The sequence below is a fragment of the Loxodonta africana genome, chromosome 1 (assembly GCF_030014295.1).
Source record: "Loxodonta africana isolate mLoxAfr1 chromosome 1, mLoxAfr1.hap2, whole genome shotgun sequence".
NCBI lineage: Eukaryota > Metazoa > Chordata > Mammalia > Proboscidea > Elephantidae > Loxodonta > Loxodonta africana.
Genome location: NC_087342.1, coordinates 87,886,041 through 87,913,861, shown reverse-complemented (window position 1 = coordinate 87,913,861; position 27,821 = coordinate 87,886,041). Strand labels below are relative to the sequence as shown.

Below are 27,821 nucleotides of genomic sequence, written 5' to 3'. Positions count from 1 at the left end.
ACTAGAGTAAAATGTACAACAAAATTCTAACTCCCCCAAAAAAGACCAGACTTATAGGTCTGACAGATCCTGGAGAAACCCTGAGAGTATGGCCCCAGGATGCCCTTTAGCTCAGTAATGAAATCATTCCTGAGGTTCACCATTCAGCCTAAGTTTAGACAGGCTCATAAAATGAAATAAAACTAAAGGGGAGCACCAGCCCAGGGGCAAGGGCTAGAAGGCAGGAGGGAACAGGAAAGCTGGTAATAGGGAACACAAATTCGAGAAGGGAGAGTGCTGACATATCATGGGGTTGGTAAGCAATGTCAAAAAACAGGATGTGTACTAATTGTTTAATGAAAAGCTAGTTTTCTCTGTAAACCTTCCTTTAAAGTACAATTAAAAAAAACACTAGCAAGCACAGATCACTCACTAACAGACAAAAAATTTGGACAACTTTGTAGCCTGTCTCCTATTTTATTCTCTTACCTGAAAGTTTCCAGATTCATAGGTAAGAAAAATTTTTACTTTTCAGATGTACACTCAGGTGATTACAAATGGAAAAATATATGAAGTGAGAATTCATGTGGGGATTGCAGCATAAGCTTTTCATCTTCAAAATCCTCTTTTTTTCTTTCTGAAATTCTGCCTGCCCTTTTATGAGCCACAGATCTCTAGGCATAGAAGTCCTGAGAGACAGTGTCCCCTAGGTAATGAGAAGAATTGTTGTAAGAATAAACAGGATACTTTTCAACACCTGCAATATAAAGAAGTAACCTTGGGGAATTTCTATCTTGAATTCCATTAAAAAAAAAATTCTTCATATTCTTTTGCCTTACTATTTTAGCTTTGGAATCAACTCAAGAGCAATGGGAATAGAAAAATATAAGAGTAGAAAAATATGTGGTTTTTTTGGGTTTTGTCTGTTAAAAAAAAAAAAAGCCTGTTGCTTTGGAGTCTATTCCCACTCATAGCAACCCTATAGGACTGAGCAGAACTGCCCCATAGGATTTCCACGAAGCAGCTAGTGGATTCAAACTGCCGACCTTTTAGTTAGCAACCAAATGCTAAGACAGGGACCAAAGGCCCTGAGATTGGAGCGTGCCTATTTGAAAAAGAGCAAAGAAACTGATGTGGTTAGAGGAGAAGCAAGTAAAAGAGAAATAGACTATACTATCAGGGAGGTGGAAACGCTGGCAGCGTAGTGGTTAAGTGCTACGGCTGCTAACCAAAAGGTCGGCAGTTCAAATCTGCCAGGTGCTTCTTGGAAACTCTACAGGGCAGTTCTACTCTATCCTGTAGGGTTGCTATGAGTTGGAATCAACTCCACGGCAGTGGATTTGGTTTTTTTTTGTATCAGGGAGGTAATAGGGGGTTGGGTGTGGAACCTAGGGACTTAGTAAGACAAGGAACAGAGGGGTCCCCAAATCTGCAAACAAAGTAACAAGAATTGGGCCAAGGCGCAGAAACAAAGCCATTCCCCAGGACAATGGGGCAGGGTATCTAAAAATAGCCCACAAACTTCCTTAAAGTTGGCTTTCAGAAGCAGCTGGAGAAAACCAGGCCCAGGGACACGTGCAGAACATCCATCTGTGACCCTTGTGTGACCTTCCACCAGAGGAAGTGAGGGGCTACAGCCCCAGCGGGGGAATTGAACCTGAGGAGCAAGAGACTGCACAGGCGTGACATCCCATAATAAGTCCTGCTACAAATCCCAGAGGCCTCTGGGACAGGAGCCATCTTGGAAAGCTGCTGTGCACACTTTAGTTAACATATCCCAGCCTGTGCCCATGAGTCTTTTCCCACTCAAGAACTTTTAAAAACTCAGGCCTGTCTTTTGTTCAGTGAGAGGGGGATATGCATTGTTCTAGGCCCTCTTTGTCTCGGCTTGCAAGAACTTCAATAAAGCTTTGCTTGTGTGGAAAACTATGTGCCTTACCTGCTCATTCTTGACCAGTGTGAGGCAAGACCTTATTCTGGTAACATAACCACTGCACTGCTAGGGCCCCTCTGTCTTAAGATTTGTTTATGAGAACGGTTCCCTAGAAGATGTTTTCCAAGATCATCCTAGCTATTGTTTTTATACCTTAGGTCTCAGCTGATGTGTCCTTGTGAATCCTTGAAAGTCCAGCTCCAGCTGAGTCATGTTCCTTATGCTCAAGGACAGAGAATAATGGCTCCAATTTCAACCTCTAAATCATCCTAGCAGTCATTCTATCTGCATGCAGGGAGATTATTTTGTTTCTAAAAACAAGTAGCTCAAAGCAGGCTAATTACAACTGTAAAAAAAATCAAAACAATAATATTCAACTGTTTAATAATTTAACAAACAATTTCCAAATGGGGAGAGCAGAGCTCCTCAGAATTGGCTATCTCACAGAAGCTTAAATATTTTTTTCTTAATAGGTACAGATTTCCATGTTGACCAAGTACTTAATAATACAATTGAGGTATAAAGACAATAGCTGGCTCCTGAAGATTTAGCCCTTCACCCATTTGTAGCTATGAGACCTCCTGAAATTAAAACTGAGGAAGCTGACAGTCTTTTTCATTAAATCATGAGGTAATGAGTTTATCACTGACCATTTTCTAGCTAGAAAGAAATTTACAATGCTACCTAACAGCTTCTGGTGAAAGAAAAAAGTCACCTTTTTGGCAGTTTGTGTAAGGCTTTTTTTTTTTTTTTGATAAATTTTTGGTTTCCTGAGTGAGGAAATCCCTTAAAATCAAAGCAAGATGTCTGGTACTAATTTTTTTTTTCTTTCTCACTTGTCACAGAAAGGGATTTGTGTGATTTCTTAGTCACTGTGTCTCCTTATTTCTGTTCGTCTATTTCTGGGTGCATTCCATATTGGTCAGCGACATTTGTGAATTTTCCTTTGTACTAAGAGTAATCTATAAATTCCTGTCCTAAGTTTCTCTCTTTTAACAGAGTTCACACTGACATATGCTGTGAGATAATCAGTCACAATTGGCTCTGCTTTGTTTCTCTGTACCCAGAGTAATTAGCTCTTCTTTCTTCCCAGATATAATATTCCTAGTTCTTATAAACACACTGACTGTTCCTCCACTCTCTATTTTGTTCTGTTGATTTAGTTGTTTCTGTGTCAGTAACAAACTACATTTTAATTAATATGACTTTACTGTAGATATCAATATCTTATTGGTTGAGTCCAACCCTTATTCTTCTTTAATTAAATGCCTGAGGAATTTTGACAGCTGATTTCCCAGGAAATGTCAATGTTAAAGGAAACTTTGCTTGTAGATTAAAGACTAAAGGCCAGTATAAAGCAGCTGGTAAAAACTGAGAGCCTTTGGGTGAAGCCAGAATTCTTGAAGGATATCGTTGTAGTGAAAGGAGTGTTTTAAAGAAAATGTGCAAGTCCTCTGCCCCCGCCTCACCTCTCCCCCCACTTTAAATGTAACTTTTAACCCTTGACCAAAACTAAAAATTCGTGATACAGTTTTGGGAAAATTATAAGTAGAAAAGCCACAACTAGCCTATCGAATGCAGACAGACAAATTTAACCAGTCCAAGCTGCCTCCTGCTGATTAAGTGATTGACAATCAATTATTTTGGGAAACCTCCTAACATTATGTACTGTATATGAGCTGATCAAAACTGTAATGTGAAGAACTCATTTCTCTGGAGGTGGGTTCCCTGCTCTCATTTTTTTTCTAGTCAAAAAGTTATATATCTAGTTAATAAAACATTATAGTGACTTATTGATCATATTTTTTCTTTTGATAAGTGTAACAGACAAAAGTCTATGCATAAACAAACAACAAAAAAATTGCAAAGAAGTCCCTCTGTTGTAGCCAAAGCTGTGAGTAAAACAAATAACAAAAGGAACAAAGAAAGTATCTCCTTGGAAGGTGTAACTATAGTCCTGCCATTCCTAGTACCTGGAGTTTGAATTTATACCACTTGAGACCTCTAGGAATCCCCAAGGCCAGAATAGTGTAACAATGGACCTTAGGGTGGTTACATCCCTGGACTTACTGGCTGAAGTAAACACTTTTGGAGGTATTCACTCAGGAGTGTCATGAAGAATATTTAACAACCAGAATTGACTTGCCAGCAACTGTTTTTTTTTTTGGTTATAGTAAAATAATTTAATATGTATCATTTGCTCTTCTAACTGAACTAAAATATATATTATATTACTGCTTCCTAGGTGACATAGTAGAGGCACAAATTGTTCTTCAAATTGTTTTCATAATTAAAAAATTTTTTTATTAAAATTTTTCCAGCTCTTCCCAATGGAGTAACAAATTTATATATTCAGTATCTGAAATTAAAGAAGTCGCAATATTTAAGTGAAATGTTTCATGTAATTGACTTAATTCTTATAAATTTCTGTTTATATTAAATTCTTAAAAAAAAATAATTTGTGCAAGTTTCAGGATTAAATAAATTGAAAGAATCCAGGTAAATCTCTATTCATCCAAAGACAACATCAAAGGAATAAAAAGGTAAACAACAGAGTCAGAGAATATGTTTGTCATCTAGCTTTCTGACTGAGATTTTATAATTAGTCACATATTCTACTAGATTAATTAAAAAGGCAGACAACCCAATAGAAAAATGGGTGAAACACTTAAATAGGCACTTCATGAAAGAATACCCAAATGGCCAATAAATATATTAAAAAGTGCTTAGGGAAATGGAAATTCAGACTATAAATTGGTCCAACTATGCTGTTGTTGTTAGCTGCTGTCATGTGGCAGCTGACTCATGATGACCCCATGCACAATTGAAACTCAGTTTCTGTGCCATCCTTGTGATCAGTGACAGATTGTTTCTGTTGTGATCCTTAAGGTTTTCATTGGATGATTTTCAGAAATAGGTTGCCAGGCTTTTCTTCTTAGCCCATCTTAATCCGGAAGCTCCACTGAAACCTGTTCAGAATTGTATCCAAAGCCCAAGCCTATTGGCATCAAGTTGATTCCGACTAGTAGCGACCCTATAGGACAGAGCAGAGCTACCGCATAGGGTTTCCAAGGGGCACCTGGTGTATTTGAACCGCCAACCTTTGGTTAGCAGATGTAGCTCTTAATCACTACATCACCAGGGCTTCTGTTCAGCATCATAGCAACATGTAAACTTTAACTAACAGATGGGCGGTGGTTATCACGAGGTTCGTTTGTTGGAACTGAACTTGGTTCTCTGCATGGAAGGCAAGAACTCTACCATTGAACCACCAATGCTTCACCAGAAATGAAGCATAAGCCAGTTGACTTGACTGACTTACGGCGAACCTTGTGTATCGAAGTAGAACTTAGCTGCACAGGGTTTTCAATGGCTCCCTTTTCAGAATTAGCTTGCCAGGCCTTTCTTCCAAGTAGACTCTGTGTGGACTTGAACCTCCATCTTTCTATTAACAGTTGAATGCTTAAAGTTTTTGCACAACGCAGGGACTCAAATGCAGTATATTAACTTTTCCGCTGAAGCTGGTTTGGCCTGTGACTGCTTTGACTAATAAAGTATATATATATATATATATATATATATATAAAAAAAAAAAAAAAACAAACCCATTGCCATCGAGTTGATTCCGACTCATAGTGACCCTATAGGACAGAGTAGAACTGCCCCATAAGGTTCCCAAGGAGCGCCTGGTGGATTCAAACTGCCAACCTTTTGGTTAGCAGACATAGCTCTTACCCACTATGCTACCAGGGTTTCCGATAAAGTATAGTAAAGTAATATTAAGGTCAGTTCTGGGCCTAGTCTTAAGACAACTGGAAGGTTTTGTCTTGGTCTGTTGGTCCCTGAGACACCATGTAAAAAGTCTACCTTTTGAGGCTTCCCTAGTGAAGAAGCACATGCTAACCACAGGGAGACGCTAGAGAGAGGGAAAGAGAGAGGAAGAAAGACTGTCAGCTCTCACCTATTCAATACCCAGCTGTTCAAATCATCCAAGTTGAGAATCCAGATGTTATTAAATAAAATCAACCCTTTCAGGCTGTGCTTTTTCCAGTTTCTGACCCAGAGAATCATGCAATTTAATGAAAGGATTTAAACCCCTACGTTTTGAGGTAGTAGTTAGTTATGCAGCAGAGACCATCAGAATTCCATGTGGTCCTCTCTAGTTCACAGTCTTCATGCATATTGTGGCATGTTACAAATTCTTACCAACAGAAATGGGAGAGAAATGGTGGCTTACTGCTACTCTGTGACAGTGTATAGTGAAAGGTGCCTTGTTTACATACACTTATTCTGATCAACAAAAATAGAATCGAAGGACCAAAGAACGTGAAGTTGAGGATACAAAAAAACACACGTGAGAGGTCAGAGCTAAATTGTTTGGGTTTGCAAAAATGAGCGCAAAGACTTTGAATAATCAGTTCGTTGGTTCACATTATCTTTTCATAGTGTTGTCTGTCTGCCTCCTTAAACAGATATAAATGCTGGTACCCCACCATCCTTTCAGGGACAGCAGGTGCGTCTAGTTACTTAGAGAGTGAGGAACATAATTTGTCTATTAACTCAAGAAATACCTCAGCAACTAGGACATCATTCTTTTCCTTAGTGGGAGTTTTACGCCAAGAAAGGAAAACAAAACAAAATTTGAATGAATTCTTTCTTTTCACCTGTCTTACGTTATAAAAACCTGTGGTGGGGGGGAAGAAGGGCAGTGTAGAAATAGAAAAACAAGACAAAAAAGTTAAAAAAGTGTTGAAACTACTCATTTTCATCCACCAAGTGGTAAAGGAAAAGTAACACATGAATGAAATCGGAAAGGATTCTTGAGATGTTTTTCAACCTGACGCCACTTATTTATGAGTCAATCTGTTACCTAGCTGAAAGATGACCTCTAGGAAATGACTCAGTACACAATTCAAAGGGTATCTCAGGCCAATAGTCTCGAGGGTTCTTCTAGAATATAGTGGTCAGTAAGTCTGAACTACTTTAAATATTTTAGTTTTGCTCTACATTTTTCTCCCATTCTCTCCAGGACCATCTCTTCTGTTTCTGGTCAGAGTGGTTGGCAGTGGTAATCAGGGACCATCTAGTTCTGTTCTCAGGATAGATGAGGCTGTGGTTTGTGTAGGCTATTAGTCCTGTAGATTAACTTCTTCTTCGAGTCTTTGTTTTCCTTCTTTCTCTTTTGCTCCAGAGTAGTAGAGGCTAATAGTTGTATCTTAGATGGCCACTTGCAAGCTTTTAAGACCACAGACGATACTCACCAAACTAGATGAACCTAAACTTTATAAGCTATACTATGCCAGTTGACTGAGTTGTCCCATGACACTATGGTCCTGAGACTTCAAACCCAGTAAACCAATCCCACTAGGTGTTTTGTCATGTCTAGGAAGTATCTGTTACTGTGGCGCTTATGTGCTTTGTTATATATATGAATATATATGTAACACACACACATATATATACATACATACGCCTATAGATACACCTTTATGTGCACGTGTATATACACACAGGTATCTTCCTTTACTCATATATGCATACACATCTACCTATGTAACCACACACATATTTTATGGTTATTATTGCAAAATTGTGTAAGTTATAGCATTTAGCAAAAATGTCCCTTACCTTGTGTACCTTGTTCAAGTTGTGCACACTTCACTCACATTCAGTATTGCCTTTCAGCCAGTAGACTTTTAAAACATCTCTGGAGGTGGAGATGCCAGAACTCTTTACAAGAACCACTGGCTGTTTTATTTCTGTTAATTAGTGATTACAGTTCATTTGTTTTAATTACTGATTTGGCTCTGCTTGGTGAACAAAAAATCATGACATACCCCCTAAGAATTCTCCTTAATTCACATGTAAGTTAGCATTTGCTTTAACAATTAAGTAACCATGAACCTAAAAAAATCTTCAAAATAAAAAAGCATAATAAATTTATTGCTCACATTAAAATGATCTAAACTAAAGGGATCACAGAGATAAACAAACCTAAATATTATCTATTTAACCAATAATAGGGTAACGTAGGCACATTTCTATACATGATTTCATACAACAGCATGACGGTTACATGGCTAGTGTCCAACTTGTTTATACTTCGTACCTACCTGCACAAGCATAACAATTGTGAGGATGGCACAGGGCTGGACAGTGTTTCATCCTGTTGCACATAGGGCCTCTATGAGTCGGAACCAACTTGATGGCACTTACCAAGAACACCTACTAGACTGAACTTTACCATTTATATTTCTTTTATTCAGTTCTCACTTCCATACATACCCTGAACAATTTGAGAAGCAGTATAAATTCAAATCTGAACTTTCTCATTGCCTGCTTCTGTATGCCACAGAAGAGTTCCCTAGGTCCTTCAAGTCATAGCTTCCTTCTGATCACCCTGATCAAAGCCTTCTTGACTTCCTTGTTCCTCAAAGTATAGATCAGCAGATTGAGTACAGGCGTGACCACAGTGTACATGATAGCAATGACCCAGTCCTGATCCATGGAGCTGCCTGTGGCAGGACGAATATAGGTGAAGATAACAGGAGCATAGAGAAGGCTGACTACCATGAAGTGGGAGGCACAGGTGGACAATGCTCTGTGAAGCATGCTACAAGAATTGGTCTTGAAGATGAGATAGGTGATAATGTAAAAATAGGAGAGAATTGTGAGAAGAAACAAGCCCATGGCAATGGCCCCCGTGACAGTATTGAGCAGCCATTGGTTGAGCTCAATGTTCCCACATGCCAACTCCAGCAATGGTTTAATATCACAGAAGAAGTGACGGATTTGGTTGGAACCACAGAAGTTCAAGTGAGAGGTCATTATTGAGTGTAGCAGGGCATGGAAAAACCCAATGACCCAGGTTGTACTAGCCATCTGGGTACAACGCTGATGATTCATGATGACATTGTAACGAAGTGGTCTGCAGATAGCCACAAAGCGGTCCAAGGCCATCACAGCCAACAACGTGGCCTCTGTGCTGCCCAGGAAGTGAAAGAAATGAAGCTGGCTTACGCATCCCACAAAAGAAATTGTTTTGTGTGTAGAGAAGGAGTTCTCTAGCATCTTCGGCAGTGTCACTGTGGAGTAGCAGATATCTAGACATGAGAGGTTTGCCAGGAAGAAATACATAGGTGAATGAAGCCTTGGATCAGAGATGACAATCATCAGGATAGCTCCATTCCCAGCCACAATGACAAAGTAGATGGTGAGGAAAACCACAAAGAGAAAAGGCTGCACTTCTTGGATGTCTGTCAGTCCCAGGAGGAGAAATTCAGTGACTGAGGTTTGATTCAGCATCACTTAAAAGAAAAGATAAAATAACATGTGGAACACTATTTCTAATGAGAATCAGAAACCTCCCAGCCCAGGATTTTCTCTCCACGACAAAAGGTTTTAAGGGAGAATATAGTTGTTTTGAAGGATCTTGGGTGGTTTTTTTTTTTTTTTTTTTGGGTGGTGCAGTTTGTGCTCCACTACTAACAGAAATGTTGCTGGTTTGAACTCACCCAGTGACTCCTTAGAAGAAAGCCTGGTGATCTGCTTCTGTAAAGATTACAGCAAAGAAAATCCTACAGAGCATAGTTCTACTCTGTAACACATATTGTCCCCACCAGTCGAAATCTACTTGATGGCAACTGGTTTTGTTTTTATAATTGTTTTACATGATCCCAATGTCAGAGGTTTTATAGAATGTCAGTCAAGAAAGTGTAAAATATTAAGTCTATATGTCTGTTCTTTGACTTGGTCAATGTTATTTTTCTTTTTTTGATTTATCATTAATATTTTAATTTCTCTCAGAGATCTACAGCATGTTGTTGGCCTCTTCCTTTCTCTGCCTGTGAACATCTACATTGTGATACACCTTCCTTTCATCTTCCTAAATCAGCTCTAATAAGGTACAAATTTTAAGTACTCCAGCTCACTGCTCTCTCTAAACCTACTATGAAGCCACCTGGAAGACTTTAGCATGATGAAAGTAAGGAGGAAAGAACTCATTAAGTTCTTTAAAGACCACAAAGTCTTCAAAGAAACAAACAAAAAAAACCCCCAAAAACTCTTAAAATAGTGGTAGTAGGTTTTCCTTGCGTTAGAATGTAAATTGGCCTGAAGGTATCCTCTTACTGGTCCCTTTCTGAGCCACATCCATAGGAGGGTAATGAAGCTTTAGCTGATATAGGAAAGGAGGGCACATTAATCAAATATTATTAGCCTGAGGTTTATTTGAAATTTTTATCATTGATATAGCTGCTGATAAGCTTAGTTTATTCCTATAATATGAGTCTTAATATTTTTTCAAAGTAGAATTCTCAAATTACTTCTTTGACTACAAATGATATAGTGCTTCCATCTTCGAGTTGCTCTGGGACTTTTTTTTCTTTATCATATCCCTGAGTTCCTGGGTAAATAAAGTTCTGCCGCCAACTGGCTCATCTGTTCCTCCCTAAGATCACCAAACACTGACCTCTCCTTGAATTATCTATGACTTCAGTCCCCTTGAAGTTCTGTCTTCTCTTGTGATCTATTTCCTTAGGTCCTTTTTTTTATCTTGACTGCAATGACATCATTCTTTAGATGTTAAGGAATATTCTGCCTCAAGTGCAATTCACCATGTTCACTTCTAGTTCCGTTAATCTGACGCTGGCAGTCATGTTGTCTTCCATCACCCCAAAAGGCTATCTGCTGCATGTCAGCTCGCTCCAAAGTCCCCACAAACTTCTAGCTCTTCTCTTTCAAAAAACATGTTTTGTCTTCTTTGCCCTTTCCATCAAATGAAGTTTCTGTTTTCTACTAAAGGAACACATTAATTTTCATTTCACTCACATAATTGAAATAATAGTGTTTTTTTTTCCAATGACTGTTAAAACATTTGATAAAATTTTAAATAAGTTAATTTTAAGGTGTAATGTTTGACTAAGTTGAGACTGTTTACTGAGAGGAAGCAAACTCGTGAATCTTTGCTTCTTCCTTTATTTGAAAAAGTTGCTGTTGTTACTAGTTGCTTTTGAGTTGATTCCAATTAATGGCATCCTTATGTGTTCAAGGTGGATCTGCTCCATAGGGTTTTCAGGGCAGTGACCTTTTGGGAACAGAAGCATTGTGCTTAAGGGGAGTTGAAGGTGGGCACTTGCCCCAGGTGCATGTCCAACAGGGCACCAGATGAGGTGTGAAATGGCATCTGAGGTGCCACAAATATGAAATGCACCTGACTGAGGCAGCTGGACAAAATGGGGGAAGGCGTTCTTCTGACATGTCCCACCTATCAAAGCCTATTCATCCTGAAATTGGGAAGGGAACAACTTAAAGATTGTCCCTGGGTGCTTGTCACCCTTGCCAAGCCTCTGTTTGGAAATGAATAAAATGGAGTTTTGGCTCAGAGATGACAATCATCAGGATAGCTCCATTCCCAGCCACATTGACAAAGCAGATTGTGAGGAAACCCACAAAGAAAAAAAGCTGCAGTTCTTGGATGTCTGTCATTCCCAGGAAGAGAAATTCAGTGACTGAAGTTTGATTCAGCATCACTTAAAAGAAAAGACAAAATTATATATGGAACACTATCCCCAAAGAGTATTTTGTTGCCAACAAAAACGACTTGAAAGAGAATATAGTTGTTTTACATGATTCCAATCTCATAGGTTTTATAAAAATTGGGCTATTAAACTGTTAAATATTAAGTCTACATGTCTATTATGGACTGTGACTTAGCCAATCTTTTTTTGTTTTTGTTTTTTTAAATAGATTCATAAGTAATATCCCTTTTCTCTCAGCGATCCAGAGCATGTTGTCTGCCTTCCATCTTTGCCTTTGAACATCTACATTCTGATAAAACTTTCCTTTCATGTTCCTAAGTCATCTTAATAGGGTCATTTTTTAAAGCACCCTACCATGCTGGTATCTATAAACCTATCAAGAAGCCCATCACAGCTGCGGGGACCATGGTCTCAGGGAGCATCTAACTCAATTGGCATAACACAGTTTTTTTTAAAGAAAATGTTCTACACTCTACTTTGGTGAGTAGCATCTGGGGTGTTAAAAGCCTGTTAGCCATCTAGGATCTAGGATATGCCACTGGTCTCACCCCTTTGAGAGCAAGGAAGAATGAAGAATGAAGAAAACTAAAGACACAAAGGAAAGATTTGTCCAAAGGACTAATGGACCACAGCTACCATGGTCTCTTCCAGACTGAGCCCAGTACAACTAGATGGTGCCAGGTTACTATCACTGGCTGCTCTGACAGGGATGGTAGGGTCCCAGACAGAGCTGGAAAAAAATATAGAACAAAATTCTAACTCGAAAAGAAAAACCAGACTTGCTAGCCTGACACAGTACGGAGAAACCCTGAGAGTATGACCCCAGGCCACTCCTTCAGCTCAGTAATGAGGTTAATCCTGAGGTTCACCCTTCAGCCAAAATGGAGAAAGGCCCATAAAATAAACATACTAAAGGGGCACACCAACCCTGGGGCAAGGGCTAGAAGGCTGGAGGGGACAGAAAGGCTGGTGATAGGGAACTGAAGTTTGAGAAGGGAGGGTGTTGACATGTCCTGGGGTCATTAGTCAATGTCATAAAACAATATGTATACTAATTGTTTAATGAGAAACTAGTTTGTTCGATTAACCTTCATCTCAAGTACAGTAAAAAAAGAATATTCATAAAAGTATTACTCTTCATAGCCTGGAACTGGAAATAATCCAAATATCCTTGAAAAATAAGTTAGATTAAAAATTGTGATATATTCATCAAAGGTGTGATCTCATTTCAAGCAGAGCCAGTGGACAGTTCTCCTTTTTTCTTTTAATTATTTTTTATAATTATAGTGGATTCAATCAGGAAAATACTTCTAGCAACACCGTTTATGATAATAAAATATGAAGACTTCAAAATAAAAAAAAGGAAGCCCTTGAGAAAGATTTAAGACAGGGATGAATTCATTACAACCACAAACTCTTTAAAGAAACAAAAAAGCCCTTTAAAATAGTAGTAATTCCTCATTTTAGAATGTAAACAGGACTAGAGGTATCCTCTTACTGATCCCTTTCTGAGGCACATCCATGAAAACATGATGCAGCCTTTGTTGGTTTAGGAAAGGAGACCACATTAATCAAATATTATTAGCCAGAGGGTTGCTTAAAAATTTACCACTACTGGAGGTGGATCCAAGATGGCAGAGTACTCAGACACTTCTCGTGGTCCCTTTTACAACAAAGACTCGAAAAAAAAAACAACAAATTAATTATATATGACAAGGTAGGAGCCTTGAATATCAAAGGCAGAATTGAGGAACTGGACAGAGCAGCAGGGGGAGGGAGAGTCAGTTCAGAAGCAGCGAGGAGTTGCTGGACCTGACCCAGCAGGAACTGGTACCTACAGGTTAGATCCCCTGGCTCAAGCATGGTAAGGCAGGCAGTAGAGTTTGGGACCTGTTTCCCATAGTGGGAGAGAGCGGGCAGTGGTGGAGAGTCTACTGACGCCTCCAGAATCAGTGAAAAGTGGTGCTCTTGGTAAAAGATAAGTACTTGAATCTAATCTACTACACGGGTTGAAAAACACCCCTTTGGAAAGAACTGTCTGGCCTCTCCCCCCTCTGCAGCACTTTCCCTGGGCCAGAGACAGGACCTCTGGCACATCCTGAGCCATTCTCCCAGCCTTCAAGAAAGAACAAATTAACAAACAGGGGGGAAAATAATCAGCCTGCTTCCTTAAGTTGAGAACTCAGGGCAGAAGTGGCTCCTTTGCCTGGGCAGAAGCACAAGCAGTCCATGGACTTTGAATGCCTTTCACCCCTGCAGAGATCTGCATAGGCCCATTTCAACAGTGTAGTCCCTCATTATTACAGTACAACAGGGTCTATAACTGAAGTCTGACCTCATCTGTTTCATCTGTGTGGTGGAGAGAGAGGTTCATGACATTTGACACTTCTCTGCCTATTAAGCAGGGTCCTCTCCTACCCAAATCAGGGGCCTGAGGACTGGTGGCTCCACCCACGCCACCCAGCCACCCATGACAAGGGTCCAAGGACAACTGGTGCCTCCCAGTCCTTACAGCCAAAAGGACCGTGTGCCCATAGTCCGGCTGCAAAACCTACCCACCTATGGACTCCAGGGTATGCGGACACGCTTTCCTTACAGACATTCATGGGTGGTTGTCAGCCCCCTGCCTTGCTCAGAGCATGATCCCCTGCTATAGCCAGATACCTGAGAATACACCAATCACTCCTGCTCATCTAAGACTGTATGTGAGAGCCTGCACCACACACTTGGTGACTGACTACCTGGACATCACAGCTGAATCCATACAAGAAAAGTAAACAGACTCCCAGGCTCATATATTTGGTAACAGCTCTAGCCACCTGGTGAGAGGATGTTAGAGCTTCAAAGGAGACAATAACCAAACTAGCTCACTTGAGTAGCCTATTTGGGCATATCAAAACAGAACAAAGCAAGAAGCTAGGACTTGTAAGCAAACATAAAATAAATTAATACAATAACCTATGGAAGCTCTGAGACAACAGTTAATATCAAATCACATAAAGAGGCAGATCATGATGGTTTCAGCAAGCTCCCCAAAAAAAAGAATCAAGAAATTTTCCAGATGAAGTGAACTTCCTGGAATTACCAGAGGTAGAATACAAAAGATTAATATACACAACTGTTCAAGAGATCAGGAAGGAAATCAGGCAAAATGCAGAAGAAGCCAAGGAACACACAGAAAAAGCAATAGAGTAACTTAAGAAGGTTATTTAAGAGCATGATGACAAATTTAATAGACTGCAAGAACCCATAGAGAGACAGCAAACAGAAATTCAGAAAATTAACAATAAATTTTCAGAATTAGACAACTCAATAGAAAATCCGAGGAGCAGAATTGACGAAATGGAAGGCGGAATTAGAGAGATGGAAGATAAAGCACTTGGCAACAACATATTTGAGCAAAATCAGATAAAAGAATAAAAAAAAAAAATGAGACACTAAGAATAACGTGGGGCTCTACCAAGAGAAATAACCTTTGACTGATTGGAGTATGAAAGCAGGGAGGGTTAACAGAAAATACAGAGAGAATTGTTGAAGATTTGTTGGAAGAAAAGTTCCCTAGTATTGTGAAACATAAGACGATATCTATCCAAAACAATTATTGAACGCCATACAAGGTAGATCCCAAAAGAAAGTCACCGAGACATATTACAATCAAGCTTGCTAAAACCAAAGATAAAGAGAGAATTTTAAGAGCTGCTAGGGATAAACAAAGAGTCACCTACAAAGGAGAGTCAATAAGAATAAGCTCGGACTACTCGGCAGAAACCATACAGGCAAGAAGGCAATGGGATGACATATATAAAGATTTGAATGAAAAAAAAAAAAACACCATCCAAGAATCATATATCCAACAAAACTGCCCTTCAAATATGAAGGCAATATTAGGCCATTTCCAGATAAACAGAAGTTTAGAGAATTTGCAAAAAACAAATGAAAACTACAAGAAATACTAAAAGGAATCCTCTGGTAAGAAAATCAATAACATCAGATAAAAAACCAAGATTAGAACACAGGACAGAGCAACCAGATATCAACCCAGATGGGGAAATCACAAAAAGAAATCAAGATAAAAAACCCTCAAAACACGGAAAAAGAGATGTCATTATGTAAAAGACGGCAATATTAAATCAAAAAAGAGTGACTAAAAGACGTAGTCATGGATCTTTCATATGGAGAGGAAGTCAAGGCAATACAAAGAAATAAAAGTTTGGTTTAAACATAGAAAATGAGGGTAAATACTAAGGTAAGCATAAAGGAAACTAAGAATCCTACATATCAAAATAAAAAATAAGAAAAACATAAAGATTCAGCAAATACTAAATCAACAACAATGAATAAGAAGAAAAGACAATACATAAAGAAAACTACCCAGCACAAGAAATAAAGTGGAAAAAAGAAACTCTCAACAACACACAAAAAGACATCAAAATGACAGCACAAAACTCATACCTATCCATAATTAGGCTGAATATAAATTGACCAAATGCACCAATAAGGAGACAGAGAGTGGGAGAATGGATAAAGAAACACTATCTGTCTATATTCTGCCTACAAGAGACACACCTTAGACTTAAAAACACAAACAAACTAAAACACAAAGGATGGAAAAAAAATATATCAAGCAAAAAGCAATCAAAAAAAGAGCAGGAGTGGCAAATTGATTTCTGACAAAATAGACTTTAAAGTATAATCCACGACAAAGGATAAAGAAGGACACTATATAATGATTAAAGGGTCAATATACCAGGAAGATATAACCATAATAAATGTTTACATGCCCAATGACAGGGCTTCAAAATACATAAAACAAACTCTAACGGCGCTGAAAAGAGAGATAGACAGCTCCACAATAGTAATAGGAGGCTTCAACACAGCACTTTTTGTGAAGGACAAAACATCCAGAAAGAAGCTCAATAAAAACAGGGAAGATCTAATTGCCACAATCAACCAACTTGACCTAATTGACATATACAGAACAGTCCACCCAACTGGAACCATTTCCAATATACATGGAATATTCTCCAGAAAGACCACATATTAGGTCACAAAGCAAGCCTTCACAGAATCCAAAATATCAAAATATTACAAAGCATCATCTCTGACCATAAAACCATAAAAGTAGAAATCAATAACAGAAAAGCAGGGAAAAGAAATCAAACATATGGAAACTATACAACACCTTGCTCAAAAATTACTGGGTTATAGAAGAAATTAGGGACAGAATAAAGAAATTCATAGAATCCTGTAAAAATGAAAACACTTCCTACTAGAACGTTTGAGACACAGCTAAAGCAGTACTCAGAGGTCAACTTATAGCAATAAAGGCACGTATCCAAAAGGAAGAATGGGCTAAAATGAAAGAATTATCCCTACAACTTGAAAAAGTAGAAAGACAGAGCAACAGCAACGAAAAACCATTGGGCACCAGAAGAAAGCAAACAATAAAAATTAAAGAAACAGAAAAGCAAGTGAAAGAGTTAACAAGACCAAACGCTGGCTCTTTGAAAAGATCAACAAAATGGATAAACCATTGGCCAAAATGACAAAAGAAAAACAGGAGAGGAAGCAAATAACCCAAATAAGAAATGAGATGGGTGATATCACAACAGACCCAACTGAAATTAAAAGAATCCTAACAGAATACTAAGAAAAATTATACTCTAACAAATTGCAACACCTAGAGGAAATGGACAAATTATTAGAAACACACTATGTAACTAACCTAACACAAACAGAAGTAGAACAACTAAATTAACACATAACAAAAGAAGGGATTGAAAAAGTAATTAAAAAATTCCCAACAGCAAAAAAAAAAAAAAAGCACTGGCCCTGATGGCTTCACTGAAGAATTCTACCAAACTTTCAGAGATGAGTTAACACCACTACTATCAAAGGTATTTCAGAGCACAGAAAAGAATGGAATACTCCCAAACTCATTCTATGAAGCCAGTTTATCCCTGATACCAACCAGATAAAAAAAAAAAATTTTTTTTAACCAGATAAAGACACAATAAAATAAGGAAAATTACAGACTTATATCCTTCATGAACTTTAGACACAAAAATCCTCAACAAAATCTAGCCAATTCAACAACAAAATATCAAAAAAATAATTCAACATGACCAAGTGGGATTCATACCAGGTATGCAGGGATGGTTCAACATTAGAAAAACAATTAATGGATTCCATCATATAAATAAAACAAAAGACAAGAATCACATGATTTTATCAATTGATGCAGAAAACGCATTTGACAAAGTTCAACACATATTCATGATAAAAACTCTCAGCAAAATAAGAATAGAAGGAAAATTTCTCAACTTAATAAAGTGCATTTATACAAAGCCAGTAGCCAACATCATCCTAAATGGAGACACCCTTAAAAACTGGAACCAGACAAGGATGCCCTTTATCACCACTCTTATTCAACATTGTGCTGGAGGTCCTAGCCAGAGCAATGAGTCAAGATAAAGAAATAAAGGGCACCCAGATTGGAAGGAAGAACTAAACGTATCTCTATTTGCAGATGACATGATTTGATACACAGAAAACCCTAAGGAATCCTCAAGAAAACTACTGAAAGTAATAGAAGAGTTCAGCAGAGTATGAGGATACAAGTTAAACATATAAAAATCAGTTGGATTCCTCTACACCAACAAAAAGAATGTTGAAGAGGAAATGACCAAATTAATACCATTTTCAATAGCCCCCAAGAAGATAAAATACTTAGGAATAAATCTAACCAGAGGCATAAAAGACCTGCACAAAGAAAACTACAAGACACTACTGTAAGAAACCAAAAGAGACCAACATAAGTGGAAAAACATACCTTGCTTGTGAATAGGAAGATGTGACGTTGTAAAAATGTCTATTCTACCCAAAGCGAACTACAGATACAATGCAATCCCAATCCAAATTCCATTGACATTTTTTACTGAGATGGAGAAACAAATCACCAACTTCATGTGGAAGGGGAAGAGGACCCGGATAAGTAAAGCATTCCTGAAAAAGAACAAAGTGGGGGACCTCACATTACCTGATTTTAGAACCTATCACAGTAGTCAAAATAGCTGGTACTGGTATGACAAAAGACAAGTAGACTAATGGAACAGAATTGAGAATCCAGACATAAACCCATCCATATAGGAGCAGCTGATATTTGATGAAGGTCCGAAGTCTGTTAAATGAGGAAAAACAGTCTCTGTAACAAATGGTGCTGGTATAACTGGATATTCATTTGCAAAAAAATGAAAAAAGACCCACACCTCACACCATGCACAAAATCTCACTCACAATGGATCAAAGACGTAAATATAAAATCGAAAACGAAAAAGATCATGGAAGAAAAATTAGGACACTGCTAGGGCTAGGAGCCCCAATATATGACACGAACAGTACACAAAACATTACTAACAATGCACAAACAGCCAAAGAGAAACTGGATAACTGGGTGTTCCTAAAAATCAAACATTTATGCTCATCCAAAGGCTTCACCAAAAAAAACTACCTACAGCCAGGGAAAAAGTGTTTGGCTGTTGCAAATCTGATCAGCGTCTGATCTGTAAAATCTACAAGATACTGCAAAACTCAACAACAAAATGACAGATAACCCAATTAAAAAGTGAGCAAAGGGTATGAAAAGGCATTTCACTAAAGAAGACATTCAGGTGGCTAGCAGATACATGAGGAATTTCTCAAGACCATTAGCTGCCAGAGAAATGTAAATCAAAACTACAGTGTGATGCCATCTCACACCAACAAGGCTGGCATTAATCCAAAAAACACAAAATAATAAATGTGGAAAGGCTGAGGAGAGACTGGAACACTTATACACTGCAGGTGGTGATGTAAAATTGTACCACCCCTTTGGAAATTGATTTGGTGTTTCCTTAAAAAACTAGAACTACCATGTGATCTAGCAATCCCAATCCTTGTAATATATCCTAGGGAAATAAGAGCCCCCACACAAACAGATATGCACACCCATGTTCATTGCAGCACTGTCTACCATAGCAAAAAGATGGAAGCAACCAAGGTGCCCATCAATGGATGAATGGATAAATAAATTATGGTATATTCACATAATACTACACAACAATTAAGAACAATGACGAATCTGTGAAATACAACATGGAGGACTCTGGAAGGCATTATGCCAAAAGAAATTAGTTGTTGCAAAAGGACAAATATTGTATGAGACCAGTATTATAAGATCTCAAGAAAATGTTTAAACGCAGAAGAAAATATCCTTTGATTGTTATGAGCATGGGAAGGGAGGCAGAGGGGTAGTCACTAATTAGATATTAGAAAAGAACTGTTTTGAGTGACGGGAAAGAAAACACACAATACAGGAAAGGTCAGCACAACTGGACTAAACCAAAACCTAAGAAGTTTCCTGATTACAACTAAACACTTCTTAAGGCCACAGTAGCAGGGCTGGATGTCTTGGGACCATGGTTTCAGGGGACATCTAAGTCAACTGGCATAACAAAATGTATTAAGAAAACATTCTGCATCCCGCTTTGGTGAGTGGTGTCTGGGGTCTTAAACATTATCAATGGGACATTTAAGATGCACCAATGGGTCTCAACCCACCTAGAGCAAAGGAGAATGAAGAACACCAAAGAAAGAAGACAAATATAAGCCCAAGAGACAGAAAGGGCCACATAAACCAGAGACTCCGTCAGCCTGGGGTCAGAAAAACTACATGGTGTCACCTACCACCAATGCCTGACTGCCCCGACAGGGAACACAACAGAGAATCTCAACTGGAGCAGGAGGACAATGGGATGCAGACCTTAAATTCTTGTAAAAAGACTGGACGTAATGGTTTGACTGAATCTGGAGGGACTGCAGAGGTCATGGCCCCGGAGACCTCCTTTAGACCAAAACTAGAACCATTCCCGAAGCCAACTCTTCAGATAAAGATTAGACTGGACTATATGACAGAAAATGATGCTTGTGAGTAGTGTGCTTCTTGGGTCAAGTAGACACTTGAGACTATGTGGGCAGCTCCCATCTGGAGGTGAGATGAGAATGCAGAGGGGGACAGGAGCTGGTTGATTGGACATGGGGAATACAGTGTTGAGAGGAGGAGTGTGCTGTCACATTACGGGGAGAGCAGTTAAGGTCACATAGGAATGCATAGGAATGTGTGTAAGTTTTGTACCAGAGACTGACTTGAATAGTAAACATTAACTTAAAGCAGAATAATAAAAAAAAAGATTACTGCCAAGAAAACCCTATGCAGCAGTAAAAAAAAATTTATTACTGCTACATCTTCTGATAGAGGAGCCCTGGTGGCACAGTGGTTAAGCACTCAGCTGCTAACCGAAAGGTTGGCGGTTCCAACTACCAGCTACTCCGTGGGACAAAGATGTGACAGTCTGCTTCAGTAAAGATTCACAGCCTTGGAAATCCTATGAGGCAGTTCTACTGTGTCCTATAGAGTCCCTATCATTTGGAATTGACTCAAAGGCAACCGGTTTTAAGTCTGCTGATGGTGGCCTAGTGGTTAAGAGCTGGTCTGCTAACCAAAAGGTGACAGTAGGACTCCATCAGCTGCTCCTTGGAAACCCTAGTGGGCAGTTCTACTCTGTCCTTACACATTGGCTATGAGTGGGAATCCATTCAGCTGCAAGGGCTTTTTAGTGTGTGTGTGTGTATCTGCTGAGAAGCTTAGGTCATTCTTATGACATGAGCCTTAATATTTTCACAAAATAGGACTGCCATATTACTTCTCTGATGACAAATGGTATAGTGCTTCCATTTTCTCCTTGGTTTGGGATCTTTTTCTTTTACCATATTTTGAATCCCTGGGCAAGTAATGCTCTTCCTCTAATTGGCTTAAGAGTTTCTCCCTTACATCACCGAATACTGAGTTTTCCCTTAAGTATCTATGGCTTCAGCCCACTTGAAATCTTGTGCTCTTTTTCCTTAAATCTTATTTTTATTTTGCCCGAAATAACATCACTCTTCAGGTATCATGGGGCCCTGGTGGTACAATGGTTAAGGGTTTGGTTGCTAATCAAAAGGTCGTCAGTTGGAATCCACCAGCCACTCCTTGAAAGCCCTATGGGGCAGTTCTACTCTGTCTTATCGGGTCACTATGAGTCTGAATGGACTTGACAGCAATGGGTTTGGTTTTGGTTTTCTTCAGTTATCAAGAAATATTTCACCTCAAGTGAAATTCACCTTCTTCACCTGTAGTTCCATTAATCTGACACTGGCAGTCATTTTGCCTTCTATTACCCTGGAAGGCAGTCTGCTGCATATCAGCTCTCTCTAAAGTCCTTAGAAATTTCTAGGGCTTCTCATTCAAAAAATAAATTTTCTATTTTTGCCCTTTCTGTCAAATAAGATTGCTGTTTTCTACTAAAGGAATGCACTAATTTTCATTTCTCTTGCAGATTTGAAACAACAGTGTTTTCTTCAGTGAATGCTAAAACTCTTGAGGAATTGTAAATAAGTTCTTTATAATAAGGTTTTATATTTGACTAAATTCAGACTATTTACTGAGAGACAAAAAAGCTTTCGAATCTTCTTTCCTCCATTATTTGAAAAGTACCTGACATTATCTCTTTTAGGTACACTGACAAAGCAGATATACTTTTGTGAAATAGCTTCCTTTTTGTTCCTTTAATTTCCCGATGTAGTGAATTAGCTCTTGCTGATTGCGAGGAAGGAAGTGAGGAAGGGACGGAACTTTATAGGGATGGGAGGCATTGACAGAAGAATAAGTGTAAGAAAATCTGAAGAGATGCGGATGTTGAGAAGTTTCCTGTAAAAGGGGAGTCAGTCAAGGTTGAGAAACCACTGACAGAAGAAAATGAGGTGGTTAGAGTGAAAAAGTATACGAACTAAGGAAGACTTCTTGAGAACCCCTGGTGTTCTAGGCTCTCTATAAAACCCCAAAACCAAACTTTTTGCCACTGAGTTGATTCCATAGCGATCCTACAGGACAGAGTAGAACTGGCTCATAGGGTTGCCAAGGAACAGCTGGTGGATTCGAAATGCCAACCTTTTGTAGTTAGCAGCTGAGTACTTAACCACTGTGCCACCAGGGCTCCAAGGTTCTCTATACTTGTTAACAATTTTGGGAAATTATCTCATCTCTGGTACACTTCCATGAAAGGCTGACTTCAAATCATTCAGAATAGCTTTTTGGATAGCCATGTATATTTTGTATATCTACATTTTTTTCTTTCTAAAATACAAATGCATTTGAAAAATTCCCATTTAAAACACAAATGACATGTCAAATATCACTTTTGATTCTCAAACCTACAAAACAGATTGTATCAAAAATCCATTTGCAGGGAAAACTTTTTCTAACTCTTGTAAAAAAAACCAAAAAACTCTTATAGACTATTAGAAATCAGATTCCTCTGTACTAAAGAATTTCTTTCACTGCCATTTTGATATTTAGGGATTTTAACTTGCTTTGGAGGATGTCTAGAGAATCAGGCATGTTGAACTGAGAAGGGAAATAGCAACAAAAATGTGGGAAGTAAAGTGCATTCACAGCCACTACAATAAGGAGTCTCTTAGAAAATAGGATATCTGCTTTGGGCATTTATCTTTAATACTAGCAAACAGGCAGACCACTTGCTAATAGACAATATGAGCAACTTCCCAGACTATCTCCTGTTTCATCTTCTTACCTGATAGTGTTCAGATTCACAGAAAACTTTTCAGTTTTAGACTCCCGGTGAGTATAAATAGAAAAATATTTGAAAAGAGAATTAATATTGGGATTGCAGCATAAACTCTTCATCATGAAACTCCTCTTTTTTCCTTTCTGAAATTCTGCTTGCTGTTTTATGAGCCACAGATCTCTAGACATAAAAATTCTGAGGGAGAGTGCCCCTTGGGTGCTGAGAAGAATTGTTATAAGAAAAAACAGGATACTTTTCCACACCTGCAATATGAGGGAGTAAAAAAAAAAAAGAGGGAGTAGCCTTGGGGAATTCCTATCTTGAGTTTCATTTTTTCTTTTTTTAAATCTTCCTATTGTCTTGCCTTACTACATTAGTTCCTTAATTTCAGAATCATGGACAACAACACAAGTCTCAATTGCCAAATATGTTTTCTTAGTCAAAGTTCCTAGGACAGAGGTATGGATTCACTTTCTTGTCTTAGAGTTCCCTTGGAAAATGCTCTTGAGTTTAAAGTGTAAGGAGAATTGGCCGTGAGAGTGGGAACTTTTATATCCCTTTTATCACAACAGGAAGATGATTATCTTTAATATTCTATTTGTTTATTATTGTGATTCTGGAGAAACCCAAAGAAAGAGGAATGAAGACAACTGTTGTTGTTAGGTGCCATTGAGTTGATTCCAACCCACAGCAACCCCACATACAACAGAATGAAACACTGCCCGGTCCTGCACCACACCCACAATCGTTGTTATGGTTGAGCCCATTGTTGCAGCCACTTTGTCAATCCATCTACTTGAGGGTCTTCTTTTTTGCTGACACTATACTTTACCAAGCATAATGTCCTCAAGGGGCTGATCCCTCCTGACAACATGTTTCAAATATGTGTCTTAGTTATTTAGTGCTGCTATAACAGAAATACCACAAGTGGATGGCTTTAACAAAGAGAAGTTTGTTTTCTCACAGTAAAAGTAGGCTAAAAGTCCAAATTCAGAGTATCAGTACCAGGGGCAGAGTTCTTCTCTCTGTTGCCCTTCTCATCAATCTTCCCCCAAACTAGCAGCATTTCTGCACAGGGACCCGAGGTCCAAAGGACGTGCTCTGCTCCTGGCAATGCTTTCTTGATGGCACAAGGTCCCCCGTCTCTCTGCTCGCTTCTCTCTTTTATACCTCGAGAGATTGCCTCAAGATACAACCTAATCTTGTAGTCTGAGTCCTTCCTCACTAACACAACTGCCGCCCATCCTCCCTCGTTAAAATCATAGACGCAGGGTTTACAAAATAAAGAATCACACAATACTGGGAATCCTGGCCCAGTCAAATTGATACACACATGTTTTGCAGGACATAATTCAATCCATGACAGTATGTAAGATGTAGTCTTGCCATCCATGATTCTAAGGAGCATTCTGCTTGTACTTCTTCCAAGACAGATTTGTTCGTTCTTTGGTATAGGGCAGTCTGTGAATATACATTCAATGTTCTTTGCCAAGGCCACAATTGAAAGGAATCAATTCTACAGTCTTCCTTATTCATTGTGCAGCTTTCGCAAGCATATGATGTAATTGAAAATACCGTGGCTAGGGTCAGGCGGACCTTAGTTTTCAAGGTGACATTTTCACTTTTCAACACTTTAAAGAGGTCTTTTGAAGCAGATTTGTCCAATGCAATGCGTCTTGTGATTTCTTGACTGCTGCTTCTATGGGTGTCGTTTGTGGATCCAAGTAAAATGAAATCCTTGACATCACCAATATTTTCTCCATTTATCATGATGTTCCTTATTGGTCCAGTTGTGAGGATTTTTGTTTTCTTCATGTTGAGGTGCAATTCATACTGAAGTCTGTGGTCCTTGATCTAAATCAGTAAACCCTTCAAGTCCTCTTCATTTTCAGCAAGCAAGGTTTTGTCATCTGCATAACACAGGTTGTTAATGACTCTTCCTCCAATCCTGATGACATTCTTCTTCATACAGTCCAGCTTCCTGAATTACTTGCTCAGATTGAATAGGTATGGTGAAAGGATACAACCCTGACACACACCTTTCCTGACTTTACTCCACACGGTAACCCCTTGTTCTGTCTGAACAGCTGCCTCTTGATCTATGTACAGGTTCCTCATGAGCACAATTCAGGGTCCTGGAATTCCCATTGTTCACAATGTTATCGATAATTTGTTATGATCCACATAGTCGAATGCGTTAGCAGAGTCAATAAAACACAGGTAAACATCTTTCTTGTATTCTTTGCTTTCAGCCAAGATTCATCTGACATCAGCAATGATATCCCTGGTTCCACGTCCTCTTCTGAATCCGACCTGAATTTCTGGCAGTTTCCTGTCGATATACTGCTGCAGCTGCTTTTGAATGATTTTCAGAAATATTTTACTTGATATTAATGACACTGTTCAATAATTTCTGCATTCAGGTGGATCACCTTTCTTGGGAAGAGGTATAAATATGGATCTCTTCCAGTCAGTTGGCCAGGAAGCTGTGTGCTAAATTTCTTGGCGTAGACGAGTGAGCACCTCCAGCGCTGCATCTGTTTGTTGAAACATCTCAGTTGATATTCTGTCAATTCCTGAAGCCTTGTTTTATGCCAGTGCCTTCAGTGGAGCTTGGACTTCTTCCTTCAGTACCATCGGTTCCTGATCATATGCTACCTCTTGAAATGGTTGAATGTCGACTAATCCTTTTTGGTAAAATGACTCTGTGTATTCTTTCCGTCTTCTTTTGATGCTTCCTGCATTGTTTAATATTTTCCCCATAGAATCCTTCACTATTGCAACTCGGGGCTTGAATTTTTTCTTCAGTTCTTTTGGCTTGAGAAATGCCTAGCATGTTCTTCCCTTTTGGATTTTTTATCTCCAGCTCTTTGCACATGTCATTATAATACTTTAATTTGTCTTCTTGAGCCACCTTTTGAAATTGTCTGTTCAGTTCTTTTACTCTATCATTTCTTCCTTTTGCTTTAGCTACTCTACAATTAAGAGCAAGTTTCAGAGTCTCTTCTGACATCCATTTTGGTCTTTTCTTTCTTTCCTGGCTTTTTAATGACCTCTTGCTTTCTTCATGTATGATGTCCTTCCTCAACTCATCTGGTCTTCGGTAATTAGCATTGAACGTGTAAAATCTATTCTTGAGATGGTCCCTAAATTCAGGTGGGATATAGTCAAGGTCATACTTTGGCTCTTGAGGACTTATTCTAATTTTCTTTAGTTTCAGCTTGAACTTGCGTATGAGCAATTGATGGTCTATTCCGCGGTTGGCCTCTGGCCTTATTCTGACCAATGATATTGAAAGATATCTCTTTCCACAGATGTAGTCGATTTGATTCCTGTGTATTCCATCTGGTGAGGTCTATGTGTATAGTTGCCATTTACTTTGGTGAAAAATGGTATTTGCAATGAAGAAGTCATTGCTCTTGCAAAATTCTATCATGCAAACTCTGGCATCCTTTCTATCACCAAGGCCATATTTTCCAACTACCGATCCTTCTTCTTTGTTCCCAAGTTTTGTATTCCAATCACCGGTAATTATCGATGCATCCTGATTGCGTGTTTAATCAATTTGAGACTGCAGAAGTTGGTAAAAATCTTCAATTTCTTCCTCTTTGGCCTTAGTGCTTGGTGTGTAAATTTGACTAATAGTCATATTAACTGGTTTTCCTTGTAGAAAAAAAAAAAATTTTTTTTTTTTTTTAGGAGTGTGGATAATATCCTATTACTCACAACATTATACTTCAGGATAGGTCTTGATATGTTCTTTTTGATGATGAATGCAATGCCATTCCTCTTCAAGTTGTCATTTCCAGCATAGTAGACCATACGATTGCCCAATTCAAAATGGCCAATACCAGTCCATTTCAGCTTGCTAATGCCTAGGATATCAATAATTATGTGTTGTATTTCATTTTTGATGATTTCCAATTTTCCTAGAATCATACTTTACACATCCCCGGTTCCAATTATTAATGGATGTTGGCAGGTGTTTCTTCTCATTTTGAGTCATGCCACATCAACAAAAGAAGGTCTCAAAGGCTTAACTCCATCTGTGCCATAGAGGACACAGCTCTTCCCCAGTCATCTTTTGAGTGCCTTCCAAGCTGAGAGGCTCACCTTCCAGTGCTATATTAGGCAATGTTTCAATGCTATTCATAAGATTTTTGCTGGTTAATTCACTGGGTCCTTCCTAGTTTGTCTTAATCTGGAGGCTCAGCTGAAACCGGTCCACCATCGGTGAACCTGCTGTGTTAACTGAATACTCATGGCATAGCTTCCAGCATCAGAGCAGCACGAAAGCCCCCACAGTTTGACAAACTGCCAGACATGTGGGGGTGAAGAGAAGTAGTATGGTCTTTTGTTCTATCTAAATCTGACTCTTCACTTTTGGTAATAGCACTAAATTATTTCGTTTAATTTTGGGATTCAAAGCCCACATTTCTCTCTGTTCGGGAGAAGAACTCTGGTGTATCCAATGAGTATCTTCACCTCTTGATGTGTCCTTAAGTAATAAAAACATGACCCATTTCTCCATGAGGTGTCTCTGTGTGATCTACATGAATGCAAGCTTTCTGAAAACAATGCAACATTCTTTGCCCATCTTTCTGTTGAGTTTCCATTCTTGTTGCTTTACAGAATTTCTTTATATATCTGTTTATCACATTAATAATTCCTTGCTATTTTATGCCAAAAATATAATCGGAAATATAAATA

The 27,821-nt window shown here is 38.7% G+C and overlaps 1 protein-coding gene and 1 long non-coding RNA gene across 2 annotated transcripts in view; one reads left to right on the top strand and one right to left on the bottom strand.

The window, feature by feature from the left end:
* The window catches only part of LOC135233021 (uncharacterized), a 146,973-nt gene that overhangs the window by 105,517 nt on the left and 13,635 nt on the right, over window positions 1-27,821 (top strand). The gene's annotated exons all lie outside the window — the stretch shown is intronic.
* On the bottom strand, window positions 8,256-9,279 carry LOC100675145 (olfactory receptor 12D1-like). The gene has a single exon (XM_003421847.3). The coding sequence runs from the start codon at window positions 9,215-9,217 to the stop codon at window positions 8,291-8,293; it is 927 nt and encodes a 308-aa protein (XP_003421895.2). The 5' UTR covers window positions 9,218-9,279; the 3' UTR covers window positions 8,256-8,290.

What these genes read in the sequence shown, in the direction of transcription:
- LOC100675145 (XM_003421847.3), bottom strand. Translation starts at nt 9,217, where the DNA reads ATGCTGAATCAAACCTCAGTCACTGAATTTCTCCTCCTGGGACTGACA.